Source organism: Scophthalmus maximus, chromosome 18, assembly GCF_022379125.1.
Source record: "Scophthalmus maximus strain ysfricsl-2021 chromosome 18, ASM2237912v1, whole genome shotgun sequence".
In the NCBI taxonomy this organism is placed as follows: domain Eukaryota; kingdom Metazoa; phylum Chordata; class Actinopteri; order Pleuronectiformes; family Scophthalmidae; genus Scophthalmus; species Scophthalmus maximus.
In genome coordinates, this window is record NC_061532.1 from 999,378 (window position 1) to 1,015,243 (window position 15,866).

At 40.0% G+C, this 15,866-nt stretch overlaps 1 protein-coding gene across 1 annotated transcript in view; it reads left to right on the forward strand.

The window, feature by feature from the left end:
* Window positions 1–15,866, forward strand: part of ncapd3 (non-SMC condensin II complex, subunit D3) — a 35,409-nt gene that overhangs the window by 14,747 nt on the left and 4,796 nt on the right. The window contains exons 13-32 of the mRNA XM_047328699.1: window positions 2,032–2,124; window positions 2,279–2,352; window positions 2,511–2,645; window positions 2,749–2,969; window positions 4,176–4,367; window positions 4,472–4,569; window positions 4,675–4,784; window positions 5,439–5,546; window positions 5,720–5,834; window positions 7,623–7,718; window positions 7,870–8,108; window positions 9,368–9,447; window positions 9,914–10,051; window positions 10,177–10,310; window positions 10,440–10,648; window positions 11,574–11,684; window positions 12,568–12,735; window positions 13,218–13,330; window positions 13,668–13,726; window positions 14,469–14,513. Coding sequence (XP_047184655.1) covers window positions 2,032–2,124; window positions 2,279–2,352; window positions 2,511–2,645; window positions 2,749–2,969; window positions 4,176–4,367; window positions 4,472–4,569; window positions 4,675–4,784; window positions 5,439–5,546; window positions 5,720–5,834; window positions 7,623–7,718; window positions 7,870–8,108; window positions 9,368–9,447; window positions 9,914–10,051; window positions 10,177–10,310; window positions 10,440–10,648; window positions 11,574–11,684; window positions 12,568–12,735; window positions 13,218–13,330; window positions 13,668–13,726; window positions 14,469–14,513 — 2,538 coding nt within the window. The remainder of the gene's footprint in view (window positions 1–2,031; window positions 2,125–2,278; window positions 2,353–2,510; window positions 2,646–2,748; window positions 2,970–4,175; window positions 4,368–4,471; window positions 4,570–4,674; window positions 4,785–5,438; window positions 5,547–5,719; window positions 5,835–7,622; window positions 7,719–7,869; window positions 8,109–9,367; window positions 9,448–9,913; window positions 10,052–10,176; window positions 10,311–10,439; window positions 10,649–11,573; window positions 11,685–12,567; window positions 12,736–13,217; window positions 13,331–13,667; window positions 13,727–14,468; window positions 14,514–15,866) is intronic.

Here is a 15,866-nt window from a genome sequence, read left to right on the forward strand (position 1 = left end):
CAGACATTTTAAACAAAGATGACAATAACGGGTTGACATGGAGCATAAGCATGACATATAAATTATAACTACATCCATAACCACAAACACACGTAAAGGAAAAAAAATGACATAAAAATAAGAATATTAACAAAAATATTATTTTTTAAATATTACTGTTAAAATAATGAAATAAAATGAAAATTTAGCAGTGATATACAAGAAACTTAGACACACAGTACACTTCATTTCTTGGCCACTGGTACACTAACAATGGCGTCCACTATACTAGTTTAAGGGACAGTACGTTAGAATTGGAGGCCATATATATGCCTAATAAATGGCATTTGTTAGAGTAGTAGGCAGGAGCTAGTGTCAACACTTGGTGGAGCTATCGTAGGGGCTATTAGTGAAAGTGAAAACACACTCTACTTCTGCTGATGATAATAAATGAAAATGAAATTTAAAACTGTTTATAATATTGCCAAAGAAGAGCTACCATTTACCTCATTTTCATGAGGATGATTTGGGACCTACATGTTGAAGGTCCCAAATCATCCTCATGAAAAAGCACCTTTATTCCTGTTTACAGTTATTTACATTTTGTGTTCAGACATTACCAATGGATATAGGAACTGTCAGGAGAAGGTTCAAGAGGTGTATTATTGAAGTGCCAAAAGGCGCAATGAAAAATTGTGGGTGCACCATAATGCACCAGTCCAACAATGTAAAGAAGAAATGTCTGGAGCCTTGCTGTGACAACCATGGAAGATTGAGAGTTGACAGATACAAAGTAATGACTTTTCTATCCAACATTGACTCAGAGGCGAATAGTCTCACATAAATGTCTGTCAAAGCCTCATTTATCTCCTTGAAATTGGACAGAAGGTGCCCATCATCCTTCCTAATGGCTGGAAAAAAGGTTATCAGAGGACAACGTTTTCTTTCTCATTGGGGCACCGTGTGATTGACAGTTAGTGCGGCCAATGGGTGCAGGTCACAGGTGGATGTGTAGTGAACTTGCTCTCAGTCAGACCCATCCTGCTCCTCCAAATATGCTTACTTCTGGTTTCAAAAAGCCAAGATGATGCCAAAATGTTAAACTGGAGGCTTCAAAATGGCAGTTCACAAACCAATGGTTGATGTCATGGTTGGTTGCCACTTGGTTGTAGCTCGTTCCTCTCCATCAGGGAACAGAATTTACATCTTGTTGCGGACTGTTGGTCGAACACAGTTTCCAATCCAGAGAAAATATTGTCAAAACTAAAAGAAATTAAGGCTGCACGGTGGTGTAGTGGTTAGCACCTTCGCCTCACAGTAAGAAGGTTCTGGGTTCGAATCCCGGTTCAACCAGGGCCTTTCTGTGTGGAGTTTGCATGTTCTCCCCGTGTATGCGTGGGTTCTCTCCGGGTTCTCCGGCTTCTTCCCACACACCAAAGACATGCAGAATGGGGTCAGGTTCATTGGAGACTCTAAATTGACCGTAGGTGTGAATGTGAGAGTGAATGATTGTCCGTGTCTGTATGTGGCCCTGCGATAGGCTGGCGACCTGTCCAGGGTGTACCCCGCCTCTCGCCCAATGTTAGCTGGGATTGGCTCCAGCGACCCCCCGCGACCCTTAAATGGATAAAGCGGTAGACGATGAATGAATGAATGAAAAGAAATTAACCCCAAGTTGTAATAAAACCAGTATTATTCTTCAATAGTTTTCATTGAGAAGAATTTGTGGTTGCAATTGTTCTTGGTGAGATATGGATTATTTCAAGTATAAGTAACTGTTTCTCATAAGAGATGTTTACTTTAATTATTCTTCCTTAAACCAAATAACATTTATTTTGGTGGCAGCATCAGTTTCATCTGCAAAAAATCATGGATATACTGTATAGCACTAGCTGGTACATTTTTTTTTTAACTAATTAAAGTCTTAAAATCTGATTAAGGTTTCACTGCTCTTTGTACTTGAAGGTGTGCTACGAATACAGTCCATGGCATTTAAATGAAGCAGAGCTAGATAGCAAGTGTTGGTGTTTAATAGATGTGACTGTGTTTCAGGAAGTGTAACTTCCCAGCAGACTCAGAAAACCTACAGCACTCTGCCATTCAGGACTGTGGAAATCAGCAGCACTGATGGCTCCAGCTGTGACGGTGAGCCAAACAAACCTCAGTGTGTGATTAATTTTGCACCTTGGGTGTGTAAACAATGTTTATGGGTTGGTTCTTTTGTGTTTTTCGTGTCTTTGCACTCGAAGTCTTCACTTGATTCAAAGAGATGTGAGTTATTATATTTTTTTCAATGCAGCAAAAGAGAATGTGGCTCTTCTCCTGCGGCGTGTAAAAGACTCTAAGACTAATGTGAGGAAATCAGCACTGCAGGTACGTGGAGCTTAGCTTTACCAGATAGCTTCATGTTTCAAATCAGTCACCACTATATGTGTTTTCACTCTTTAGTGACTTTCTGTGCAGTATACTTGTGGTACTACAAGAGATGCACAGATGACGTTTAACTTCTTTGCTCTATGGTCCCTCCGTAGGCCCTGGTGGGTCTCTTGAAACATGATGTGATCCCCATGAGCTTGGAGAACTTGGCTATGCTGTCAGAGCGCTGTAGAGACCCGGCTGTGTCTGTGAAGAAGAAGGCACTTCAGAGTGTGGGAGAGCTACTCATTGTGAGTTTCAGCTGCTCTGAGAGACTTTAAAATAGACAGCAGTATACAGAAAAGTCTGTTTGTCAAAGTCTGTTTTAAAGTTTAATGTTGCTCTGACCACCAGGCCAGACCAGAGTGCAGTGCGGTGCAGAAAGCGTGGCTGCAGGGCGTTGTGCCAGCTGTGGTAGACTCTGAGAACTCGGTGCAGGACAAGGCCCTGGAGGCTTTGGACCAGATTCTGCTCAGTCAAGTCAAGCTATACTCTGCCAGCTGCCACCTGGATACCAGTCAGAGGCTGGCCTGGGACCTGCTGTGCCTGCTCTGTCACGACTGCCAGAATCTCAGGTTGGACCAAATGAATTCAGTCCAGTTTGTGTTTCATACAAAATAAAATCATGGCATACTGCTGAAATGAATGCTGCATATCAGGGCTCCAGAGTGCGACCCAAAATTTCCCTTGTCTGAACTGGTGCGCCTTACATTAGGGATGGGTACATTATAAATAATATACCACGGCTTTGAACCAATCAGATTGCTTGATTTGAGCTACCCGTTTTATAATTTATATTAGTTATTTTTTTAAATAGTGCTGTTCAACAATGTACTGAGTACAGTACAAAAATAAAACATTTGTTCATTCTATTATCATTTTGTTAATTTTTTTCTACTAAAAATAACCGATAAAAGTTCCCGATCGATAAGAGTAATATTACCATTGAAGTCTTAAGGATACTCATTCCTATTTTGTAGGAATGCCTTGTCCAATATCCATGGATCAGACCTGATAAAACACCGATATTATGCTTTGCATTTATAGCAAAGAGTGCGACCAAAGCATGGCTGAGAATTCTGCTTTTGCTGTCGAAGCATCGATGTTCAGAATCAAAACTTTAAAAGCTCTGTGTCTGTCAGCAGCACAGACAAGAGACGCTCAGACCTTCTCCGATGGCGCCAGTCGAAGTGCAAAAAATGTTTTGCAAGTAAAGGCATTAAGTGATCTGTCAAAACATTTAGTGAAAGTAAAAGTGAAAGTATACTCTACTTCTGCTGGTCCAAGTCCAAGACCGGATCTGTTATTTTTTTTTAAATACATTTTATTTTTATGTCTTAGAGGCTCACTTTTTTTCCCTCTCATTTTTTGTTAGGCTCACTTTGTTTTTGGATCCTAGATGGTGAGAAAAAAAGTGATTAATATCGTTGATCGTGATTCTATCCCAAAAAATTATCACATGATCTTTTGGCAAGATCGTCCACCCCAAAGAAGAATTCCTGTTTACAGTCATTTACATAATGTGTCCGGAAATTACCACTGTAAATGGGAACAGTCAAGAAAATGTTTAAGAGGTGTATTTTTGCAGTGCAAAAAGGCACAGTGAAAATTATATGCTGGTGCACCTTTATGAAAAGTTAGTCTGGAGCCCTGCATATTCACCCAAAAAACTAACTTACTTGTACCAGTGCTTTCCAAACATTTTTTACTGACTTGAAATATTTTGGATCATGTTTTTCTCCACCTTAGATTATTAATTTATTTTTCTGCCGGATCTCTAGCCAATATTTCAGCAGGGCTTTCACCACCTGGTCAAAACAGGACAAGTTCACACCAACGTTCACCACCAACCTCATCTCACACACTGAGGCCGATCATGCTGACGGGGCCTGGCTGCTCCTATCCAAGGTGGCCGCTTCGTCTCCCAGGCTACCCTACGGCAAGATCCTGGACACCTGGGACAGCATTGTCAGGTGTGAGGGACACAAGTATTTACATTAACTTTGAGCTCATTTTTAATTGTCAGGCGAGAATTGAGAGTTGCATAGATTTATTATGTATTGGTTCTTGCTCCTAGTTCAAAGGGCGCAAATGTGACAACCTGCTGTCACATCCTGAGTGTGATTGGAAACATCGCTGCATATTTGAATGAAGATACAAAAGACAGGATAGTTAGTAAGTGATTGTTGTTTGACATAATGATACAAATCACCAAAAGAGTCAAGAAATGTTGGAATTTCAACTTTCTCTCTCTCTCTCTCTCTCTCTCTCTCTCTCCAGATGATCTGATGTATTTGTTGAAGACGTTTAACTTGTCTCTAGAGGTGATCAGTGCTGCTGTGGAGACTCTTTATCAACTTGGCTGCACTGAAGACATCAAACTGACTCAGGTTGGAGATCTTTCCTTCTCACTGACATACACTAATGTTTATATGTAACCCCCCCCCCCCCACACACACACACACACACACACACACACACACACACACACACACACACACACACATACAAAAAAGTAGTCTTAATGACCACTAAAAGCGCTTTACACTAGTCAGGTGGCATTCGCACACACACATTCACACAGTGGCTCTCTAAATAGCACTCCTCTGTGAGAAAATTATAAGAGGAGCAGTAGAGCAGGGCTGCGGTTGAAAAAAAAAATCTCCTTTCCTAATCACTTTGGTAGAATCAGGCAAAACTAAATCCATTCAGTGAGGTTAAGTGCCATATTACATTTTTGTAAAAGCTGAAATAATTTTCTTCTACACCATCCTTTAACTATGCGAGAGCTTGAAGATGGCCGACCAAGATTTCTGAGATGTTAGACCAGGCTTGTATGAGTGTTAGGATCTCAAATCAGGGCCAATTAGGGCCCACAATTTCACCAATTGTGAAATTGTGTGGTATCGATGTCTAGAACTTTGGTCTTGTGACAATCCTACTCTGTATTGTTACCTAGATGGGACATGTTTTCACGTGATTTAATCAATACAAGACTTATTCCCAGTTTCTGACATGTTATGTGAATTCTTTTTTTTCTTCAGGCATTTCTGAATCAGCATGGCGGTGAGCTGGTGTCGATCTGTGAGTTTTATTTAGCCGCCATTATCCTGAATGAAAATGGAGCTCAGAACCTCAACGAGGAGCTGATGGTGAGAACTAACCCTTTGGATGTTCCTTGCAGGTTAAGATCAGGTTTCAGTTTTAATTTGTTGCTGTCATTGCATTTCTTGTTTGTCAAAATCAGTCCCAAAATGTTACACCATCCAAGGACATTACATTTTAGCTCTGCTTCTCATATAATTTAAAGAGTTCTCTTTTCTAGGTAAAGCACCTTCACACGCTAGGTGTGGTGTCACTCCTCTGTCCTGCCAAGGTTGGCAAAAGGACAGTGCTGCTGGTGGAATCTGTCCTTACAACAAATTCTGACAAACTGGCAGGTATAGAGAATGGAAGTGAAATTTGATTGGCACCTAGACAGTTAATATTAACTTTATCTCAAAACACACCATACGCATGAAGCAGGATTTGCAGATATCAGGATATTCAGGTTCAACACTGGGTTTTCATTTGTATGAAGCTGGTTCACAAATATTTGCTACGGTATTAGCTTTTCTTCTCACATCATATTAAGAACCTTTATTCATAGCTCTGAAAATGTTGCTTGTAATTAATGTCTCTGACGCTTCCACATGAATGCAATATTAACAAACAGTCTATAACCAGCTTTGTAGTACAGGTTATTGGGAAGACCAATATTAGAAAAAAAGATATCCTGGGTATATGCTGAACTTGCTTTGTAGTACAGGCCCCTGGTTCACTGCATCGCAGCATCTCCATTCTGATCGCTCTGCGCGTCTGCATATGTAGCTGTGGCATTGTTTTAAAATATGGTCAATTATACATATCAGGGAATTTGAATTAAATCAAACGAGCCTGCACCAAAAAAAAGGGAGAGATGCCATGTTCACATCACACACGCTCGGAAAAAAAAATGTTTGCACTCCTTTCACTTCCTCAGCAGTGGTACATAACTGACAGGAACTTCTCCTTTGCCTTGAGACACTGCAGCATTTATTATCACGCATGCACGAGAGAGGCAGTAAATAAATAAGTTAAATGGTATTTTACGAATTATGGTACTTTCCGCTCAAGCAGAGGGCAGGGTTGACTAGGTGGTCCCTAGTGTGGCCAAAAGTCACATACCCATTCTCACTGCTATTAGAATGTGGACACGTGACTAAACCAGCTCCGAATGTGTTTTTTGAGATCCGATCTCAATTCGTCCTTTGAGTGTTTTCACCTGTACTTAGAGCTGTCCACTTGTGATCGGATCACTTAGGACGGATGTTACTGCCAGGTGAAAACGGGGTCTAAGTCTGTTAAGTCTGCCTGTCTACCATCCGATAACAAGTGGACAGCTCTAAGTACAAGTGAAAACACTCCCAGGACGCATTGAGGACACATTGAAATCAGATCTCAAAAACCCAACTGGATTAACTGAATTGTTCAGTTTGTGGATCATTTCTCTTATAAAGTGAGTTTAGTAGTTTTTATATCAAATAATCTTTGTTGGATTCAAATGAAGCTATAATATCCATTAGCCTATTTATTTATTTTGTGTGATAAACTCTCCCTCTCTTTATTAGAAGCTCTGTTTTAAAACCAGAAAGGATAATTCCACTCATCTATAAATATCTATTTCTCAAAAAATAAACACAGGTCACGGACCTAACTTTCTCCAGGGTAGGTTAGCGTTTTAGTCTAAGTTACCATGGTCACTTAACCTGGTTAGATGTGAACCAGTTTTATAGGACTGACAACTCAGATTAAACCTGAATTTACCTCGATAACCACAAATCCTACTTCATAGTGCAGGCTAAGGACCTGGACAAGATTATATCCTGGTTGTTTTAGAGCTGATTTAATTTCTAATTTCTAGTTTCCTCGTCTAATAGTTAGGAGCCATACAGATCATTTAGATATCAAAATGTAACATTATGAATCATGCATACATTAAAACTCAATAGTATTCTCCTTGAGACCTTTCAGAACTTTTTTGCAATGTCTTTCATGAAAATATCCTAACCATCTAGGAGTAATCAGTTTAGAAAATAAAATAAAATAAACCCCACACTAAGGGATACAAACTGTACATAACTAAGGAAAAGGCTAATGTATTCTATGGATGACATGGCTGACTTGTTCTTTATGTTGCATATTGACAGACTGCCAGATTGAACTGCCAGCCTCGCAGCCTCTGTCCCAATTTAAAGCAAACTCTCTGCCTACTAGAGTCAGAGCCCATGGAGTCATCACTTTAGGTAAAGTGTCCTTCGCTCTCAGTTTCTGTTTCTCTAAGTAATGTCTGAGAAACATTGTTCTTGGTGTTAATTGATGGCCTTGATCTCCATGCATTGTTGCTGTCTATCATACATGTAATGTTTCTGCCTTTGTGGTGTCTGTGCGGTTCAGGTAAACTGTGTCTACAGCATGAAGAACTGGTCCAGAGGTACCTGCCAGTGTTTGCCAGGGAGCTGGAGGTTGGCACAGAGGTTGCTGTGCGCAACAATGTGGTGGTGATTATGTGTGATCTGTGCGTTCGATACACTACCTTAGTGGATCACTACATTCCCAACATCTCCGCCTGTCTGAGAGACAATGAAGCTGTCATCAGGGAGCAGACTCTCATTATGCTTACCAACCTGCTCCAGGTGGGAATTGTTCTAAACATTCTACTCTACTTAAATTGATGTAAAAGCACTATAAGCTTTTTGAAAAAGTGCATTTTGTAAATTAAAGGGTAATGTGCAACGGTGGCATCTAACGGGCCTAAGGACTCACATTTAGAAACGATTAGATTTGGTGTTATTATTTATCTGGAACTGCTCCAATATGTGCCACAGCTGTGATCCATTTGGCTTCTTGCCCACAGCATCGTATATTTTAAGCATCTTACACCACATATGTGGGCAATCTCCCATAATTTTAGTTTAGTTTTTTTTTATCCATGTATTATCAACATTTAAGCATGTGCACAATGTATGTCCTCTGGGTTGTAGCTGGAAGAAAATTTAAAAGAAAATGGAGATGGGTTTGATTAGAAGAAACTGGTGGAGATGGAAAGCCAATAAAAAAACTTCAAATCTTCAATGACAGCCGCCTCTTCATTGACAATGCAAGACCAAGATTTGTGTAAATAGCTGTCAGAGGACAAAACAGCAGAGCTGTTAATACTGTTGGTCACACTGTCACTGGCTGGAATAAAGAGGAAGTGGTTCAATATGAAAATGGCTTCTAAAAAACAACTCGGCATGGCATAATGATAGATAAATGCAAGGAGGTCACTGAATTGTTGAAAAAATACGTGCCATTACCAGTGATGTTGCACTGGTATGTTTTCTGCTGGTGCTGGAAGGGTACACCTTTGTTCACTGCAATATTATACAATAGTTCTCCTAAATTTCTGGCAGACGCGACAACTGTTCTGCAGTCCAAAGACATGCAGAATGGGGTTAGGTTAATTGGAAACTCTAAATTGACCGTAGATGTGAATGTGAGAGTGAATGGTTGTCTGTCTCTGTATGTGGCCCTGTGATAGGCTGGCGACCTGTCCAGGGTGTACCCCGCCTCTTTCCCAATGTTAGCTGGGATTGGCTCCAGCCATATCAAATATCAAATATCAAATGGCTAAAGCGGTAGACGATGGATAGATGGATGGATGGAAAATAGTATGAAAATAAGAGTTTCCTTTACAGACAAGCATTCTGTCTTAACATCAAATCTGCTGTTCAAATAGCAATCCACCAAGGAGCAGATGCACCTGGATGTCAAAAGGAATGGGACATCTTGTTTGATTTGGTGGATTCTACACTTACATGCCTTCTTTGTGCTACTAAGCTGTTCTCTGGGAATCTTTAAGCATGGTTTCTTTGTTATGTTTACCTCTTGTAATGCTCTGTCTTTTTTCCAGGAGGAATTTGTGAAATGGAAGGGATCCCTCTTCTTTCGCTTCATGGTGGTTCTGGTCGACCCAGTCCCTGCCATTGCCAGGTACTTCACAGCCTGTATAGCCGGAAATATGATGTCTGAGTAATTAGATTTAGAATCTAATTAACACCACACAAAACTTTGTTGAGCACAAGATAGCGAGCTGTGTATCCAATGGTGCCATGGGCTGCATGATGTATTGTAACACAACAAAGGGCTATAATACCACAATGGCACTTATTTAAGATATCTCTCAAATTATGTGTATTTTATTTTTGGGTGTAGGTGGCATTTATAAGTACAAGGTTACATTATATATCTAGCTCTTTGTATCACTATTGTAATGTACCAGAGGAAGATTATACATTATGGTGAAATCTTTTTCCACTATCAGTAATAGTGTATTACATGCTATGTGCATGCTGTGGTCGTACATGCACTGCATATTGCATTTGAACAAACTCATAAAGCCTCGTTGCTATGAAAGAAATATATAACAAACTTAAGTACCTCCTGTTTCTTGTCCCAGTATGTGTCAGTACTGTCTGCTCCACCTGCTGCTGAAGAAGAACCCAGAAATGTTCAGCCAGCACTTCATCGAATGCATTTTCCACTTCAACTCCTACTGCAAACACAAGTCTTACAATAAGTTCCCTCAAAGTGAGAGGTAACAAGCTTTGGGCACATCATCAGTCACCCAGTTCATGTTTACATTACTTCTTGATATTTTTGGAGACTGCATGATGAAACAATATAAATTTTTGGTCTATTTATCAAATTATTTCAATGCAGTGAAAAGGTCCGGTTCTCCCTGAAAGGGGTTCAGAATCGTGGGAAGCGTTTTCAGATCTACAGATTCCTGTTGGAGCACTTCACAGACGCTCAACGCTTCAACATCAGCAACAAGATCAACCAGACTGTCTTAGGTGAGCCCCTTCTTTTAAAATAAAATTAACTCTGTATCTTCTTCCTTTGAATTCTGGACGGGAAGCGCAAATTAGTATTGGTATGAAAGAAAATATTTTCATGGCTTACCTTACCTTTTCCTATCCCAGCATGCTTTGTAGACGAAGAGCTGCCCCTGGATGCAGATGGAGCTGAAATTTTGTCTGAGACCTTCAACATTTTGAGCCTTAAGGAGATGAAGCTGCAGGCCATATCTGCTCCAGCAGGTGTCACGGCAGGGGAGGAAGCAGAGGACGAGAACATGGCCACAGTGGCTAAGGCTGTCCTGCAGGCCGCTCAGAATAAAGTGGTGTCCCAGGTAAGCAGTTCTAGCAATGTTATCAGTTAAACATATAAAAATCTAAAAATGTCCCTTTAATCAGCATCAAGTGTTAGTTAATTTGTTCTTTCTCTGCTTGACTCCATCATTAGTGTTTTTAAACAAATCTGTCATACATCATCTTTTCTGTGTAAAAAAAAGATATTGATATGTTGAATTTTGAAATGCAGCCAGTCTACAGTTTAGAGATTAACAGACCATTCAGGAGCTAGCTTGGCCTTGGTGACTGCTCTATTACTGTAAACTAAATATATTTTGCATGTGGACAAAACATAATTTTGCGGTTTGGAAAACACTAATGCAGTTTTCACCATTTGATGATATTTTAGGGACCAAACAACTAATCAATTATTTCGAAAAAAATAATGAACAGATGAATCGATAATGAAAATATTAGTTAGATGCAGCTCTAAGATTCACCCATCTTGCGATGCAGTGCAATTAAACGCTATTTGAATTATCAGAAGCGCTTCTCTAGTCTTATCGACCACCCAAAGCACAGTACAAATCATTTCACCAACTGGTTCCTTTTAATCCCAATAACGTGTTCCATTCTGTACAATAGAATCTTGTAAATAATGGTTTCAAATGTTCTGACAGGAAATGTTGAAACCATTCCTGTGAAATTAATCACATAATTGGTTTGCCACAGCTTTGCCACACAGAGAAACGCTTTAGAAAGGGAGGAATCAATCTAGAGTTAAAATGATTGTATTCTGATCTGATTGTCTTGATGCAAGGTTGTTCCAAAAAGTACTGTGTGGAGTCGGTATTTGACCACAGGTACAATAATAATCTTATGATGTAGGTTTCCCTATTCGGAAGCAGCAACTGTTAAATATCAATATAAAGTTGTATTCAGTTCTAAGGTGGGCTCCTTTCAGCTTCCTGCTTTGATCCACAGGTCCAGAAGAAGGCCTTCATAGAGAACACAGTTCCTCTCATCATTAGCCTCAAGAGTCTGCTGGAGCAGAAACGCTCTCCTGTCCTCAGAGAGCTCATGGCCTACCTGCAGGTAAGACCACAGCATAGAAATGGGGAGGATATACACATATTCATTTGAAATAGTCAAGGGGAAATTGGTATGCATCAGAATTTTAAGTTTTGTCTTTTTACCAAAATTTTAGTCTTGTTTTAGTCAGAGACATGCTGGTCTAATTTTATTATTAATAACATCAACCATTATAATAACACCACCAACAACAATGGTAATGATTATTATTATTCATAATTTTAAATTGGATAGACTTAAAACCAGTAACACCAGCAAATCATTTGCCGTCTGTTGAGTGATGCAAAAATGTGAACAGACTAGTGCAGAGAGATAATTGATGTGGTGATGATTCCACTATGTCTGTGAACGACTGTTGCCGTTTTTGTGGGAGAAATTTTAAAATATCAGGTACTTTTAGTCAATGCTGGTTCATCAGCGGCAGCCTTGGTCATTTAAAAAAGCCGTTTCTCTTCGCCTCACGGTATAAACTCCACCCATTATTAGATAATCGAGGGTGTTTGTTACGAGTTGTGCGTTCTTCCCTGTGTCAGCCTGAGGGTGTTCATGTGATGCACAGAAACGGCTGTTGCCCCGCGGGTCTGTGTGCACACTTGACTCATGGTTTGGCTGCATCCTGGGTCTTATTCATGTTTGACGTCTCACCCCCATACGTTGAGTTAGAAAGTGGAACAGAGCTTCTCTCCTGTGGTTGGTGGACGCTAGATAAGCTTGTCTGGCAATACTGGAGCTACCTAATCCCATAGTGAGACATCGAACAGAATATTATGAAAAATAAATTAAGGTTATGACACATAACTTTAACTTATACATAACTTTGAGGTAAAGACACTCAACCTATGTGTGACGCTATTCCATGCATAACATGATTTTGTTTTCCTGTCAGGTTACAATGCAGGACTACCGAAATGAGGTGAAAGAGTTTTTCTCTGGTGATGAGCAGCTGGCGGCTGAGGTGGAGTTTGCTTTGAAGGTAGCTGAGAAGGAGAGGGAAATGGAGGATCGGATGGAGACGTGCACCCTGATAGGAGATACTAAAACTCCCACTGCACAGGTCAGCATCCTCTACATACAGTAGGGTGTCATTCATTTCACATTGCAATTATGTACAGTTTTATTTATGCAAACATTTTTACAGAGTTTTTGAAAATACAAACAAACTAAATATATTCTGTACCTCAAAAGGTAAAAATATTGAAATTTTGTTAAATGTTTATAAATTGTTGAGTATTTTTGTGCTTGTTTCTGCTCTGGACTATTAGACTGTTGAACAATATAAGACATTTGACGTCACTTGAATTATAGTCAATTGTTTGAGATCAAGTATAGAACATTGTGATGTTAACTAGTCTACAATTATTCTATGGTATTTCACATATTCTTTTTCTATCTTCTATCATAATGTTTCAGAATTATCGAATCATTTGGGAATTGATTGTCCTGAAATTCTAATTTTTAAATTGATCATTTTTGAGTCCGTGTCTGAGTTCCCCCATAGTCAGTCGAGGTGTTATGGTGACTGTTGTCTTTCTACAGGGTTCTGTCCGGGCCTCTCCGACCAGGTCGTGGCCCCTTCTCCCAGTTTGCTTTGCCACCCCACAGCCACCTCGTCCAAACCAGCCGTTTGTCAGACTGTCACACACTGACCGGTAGGTTTCTATCACAGCAGCAGATGAGCACCAGACACTTGCAAGCCACACTTCAATTTTCTTTTGATTTAAGACATCAAGTGTCCTCGTGTGCAATAATCAGTTCATATTGGAAACTAAACCATTAACATTTTGTCAAAAACAACATTTTAGACCAAAGTATACAGCTATATTTAGTCCTTTTTAGATATTGTTTTTAGGCATTTTTGAGTGGGTATGTACATTTTGAATTTTTTTTCTGACAGATGGCTGATGTATCGGTCAAAAAGAAATACTGTGTGTGTGTGTGTGTGTGTGTGTGTGTGTGTGTCGTGTGTCGTGTGTCGTTGCTTATCAGGCGTTCACGCAGATCCAGACAGGAGGAGCATGTCCAGTCAATTGCTCTGGAAGGAACAGGTATGACACGCTGGAAATTAAAACCTGGTCAACCATTTAAGGCAGCATGACATTGATTTGGAGCAATGAACAGTGTTTAATGTCCGGCTTCTCTGAGTGTGACAGCTTCTCAGTATGTCAGCCTGCTCATCAGTACAAGTACTTCTCAAAACTGGGAAATTCCGGTGTTACAGCAACAGAATGCAACCAAACACAATGCAACCTTACAAAATACAAAAAATATATGTTTAAGAAATATAAATATAAAGAATCTACATAATATCAGTGCTAGTGTATCAGTTACCAGTAATTTGCATAAGAACATGTGCTGGATTTGTGTTAAATAGAGTCCAGAGTCTCTCTGGCAGCATTGGCATGCCCAGCAGGGTAAACACTGAAGTCACATAGATCCATTCATACAGCACTGCTATTAATTGTGCTTTCTATGACACATTCATACACTGCCGGGAGAGCCGTCAGAGGAAATTTAGGGTCAAGTATCTTGCCCAAGGACACATCGGCATGCAGACTAAGGGAAACTGGGATCAAACCGCTGACCTTTGGGATAGTGCACGTCCATAAATATATAAACGCTACCGATTACATTATACCTCCCTGGGGGTGTAAAAATATTTGATATCATACTAATCTCCTTTTATCCTAAATGGTTACTTTCAATATTTGATCTGATGACCGAAATTTTATTTACTAGTATTACAATTTTCTATTTTATCTGAATTGTTTTGTGTGTCTTTGCTTCCAGTGATTAAAGGAGCTGTAAATGACAGAGCCATCAGCACACCAAAAGGTACAGGCTGATATTCACATATTTGCATCCAAATAATGTTCTCGCACCGGTAAGTGTGCATTATCATTTTAGATGCTCCCAGTGTTATGTCTGTGGAAACTGTCATTCATCCAGGTCATAGTTCTCCACAAGGGTGTTAAATCAGGAGCAACTGGACTTGGTTGTAGTTTCTTGAAGATGTTTCACCTTCATCGAAGCATAATCGTTTGAAAGAGGAGTGAAGGGAGCCATCTATGTTAAAATAGAGAAACCATCTCTCAACAGAGGAGGCCTGGGACACCATCTTTTAACTTTCCCATTACATGCTTCTTCCTGTCATCTCTCCATCCTTTTCATCTCTACCCGGAGACTTAAAAACAACTTAACCTCTCGTGACCACAACACCTGTGGACAAATTGACTCTAACGACCTTGTTATAACAGTTTCAAGGACAGTTGTTCAAACAGTTTGGAGCATTAACAAGCTCCGCCCACACTCCACAGAGGTTAAATACCTGGATTCACCACAACTTAGTTAGAACTAAAGACGCCTCTTCGAAGAAGGTGACACGTCTTCAAGGAACTACAACCAAGTAAAACCAAACCTTTTAACTATTTTTGTAAATGTTGAATTGAAAGTTCAAAATTTTGCATGACATGACCTACTCAGCATGTTAATTCCAAAGCAGGAGTCAGCATGTGGTTGGACAGAGCATCACTGAGATTCGGATTGTCATTCCCATCGTCTTTTCCTATCTACAATTCCTTGACCTCAGTGGAAATGAGGTCAAGGAAAGGTGCAAAGGAGGACTCATAGGACTTATGCCTCGGACACACTACACGATTTTCAAAGTCGTAAGATCTCTGTACCGTTCATACTACAAGACGTGCTGTCTTGTAACCTCAGGCTTTCAGTGGTGATGTTCACACTATGAGACTCGTCTGACGGGGTTAAAGTGTCAATTGTCTCCAAAGCACGTTTTTTCACGAAAACACATGCGAGAAGTGACAGGAAAATATGCGATACACAAGCAAAACAGGAATTGTTGTCACTTTCACGATGGACGTCAAAAAGAAACTGTTCAATATATTGCAGGAAACTCTTATTTCGAAAGGTCAGGAACAGGACGAAGTTTGAGCAAACTGAGAGAAATAACTAAGTTTATGTTGTTCCGCATTAAAGCAGCTCGGGGTTACGCTCATCATTTGTTGCAGTGAAAACGCACAACATGACGGAAAAAAGCCCCGCATATAGGCTGCACCATGATTTCTTTCAGAAACACAGCATAGGCAGAGAATATGGATGAAGTGTTGTTGTGTTGTGCTACAGTTCCTCCCCTGGGTTTCCAGGTTGACACACTCACTGCCAGTCACA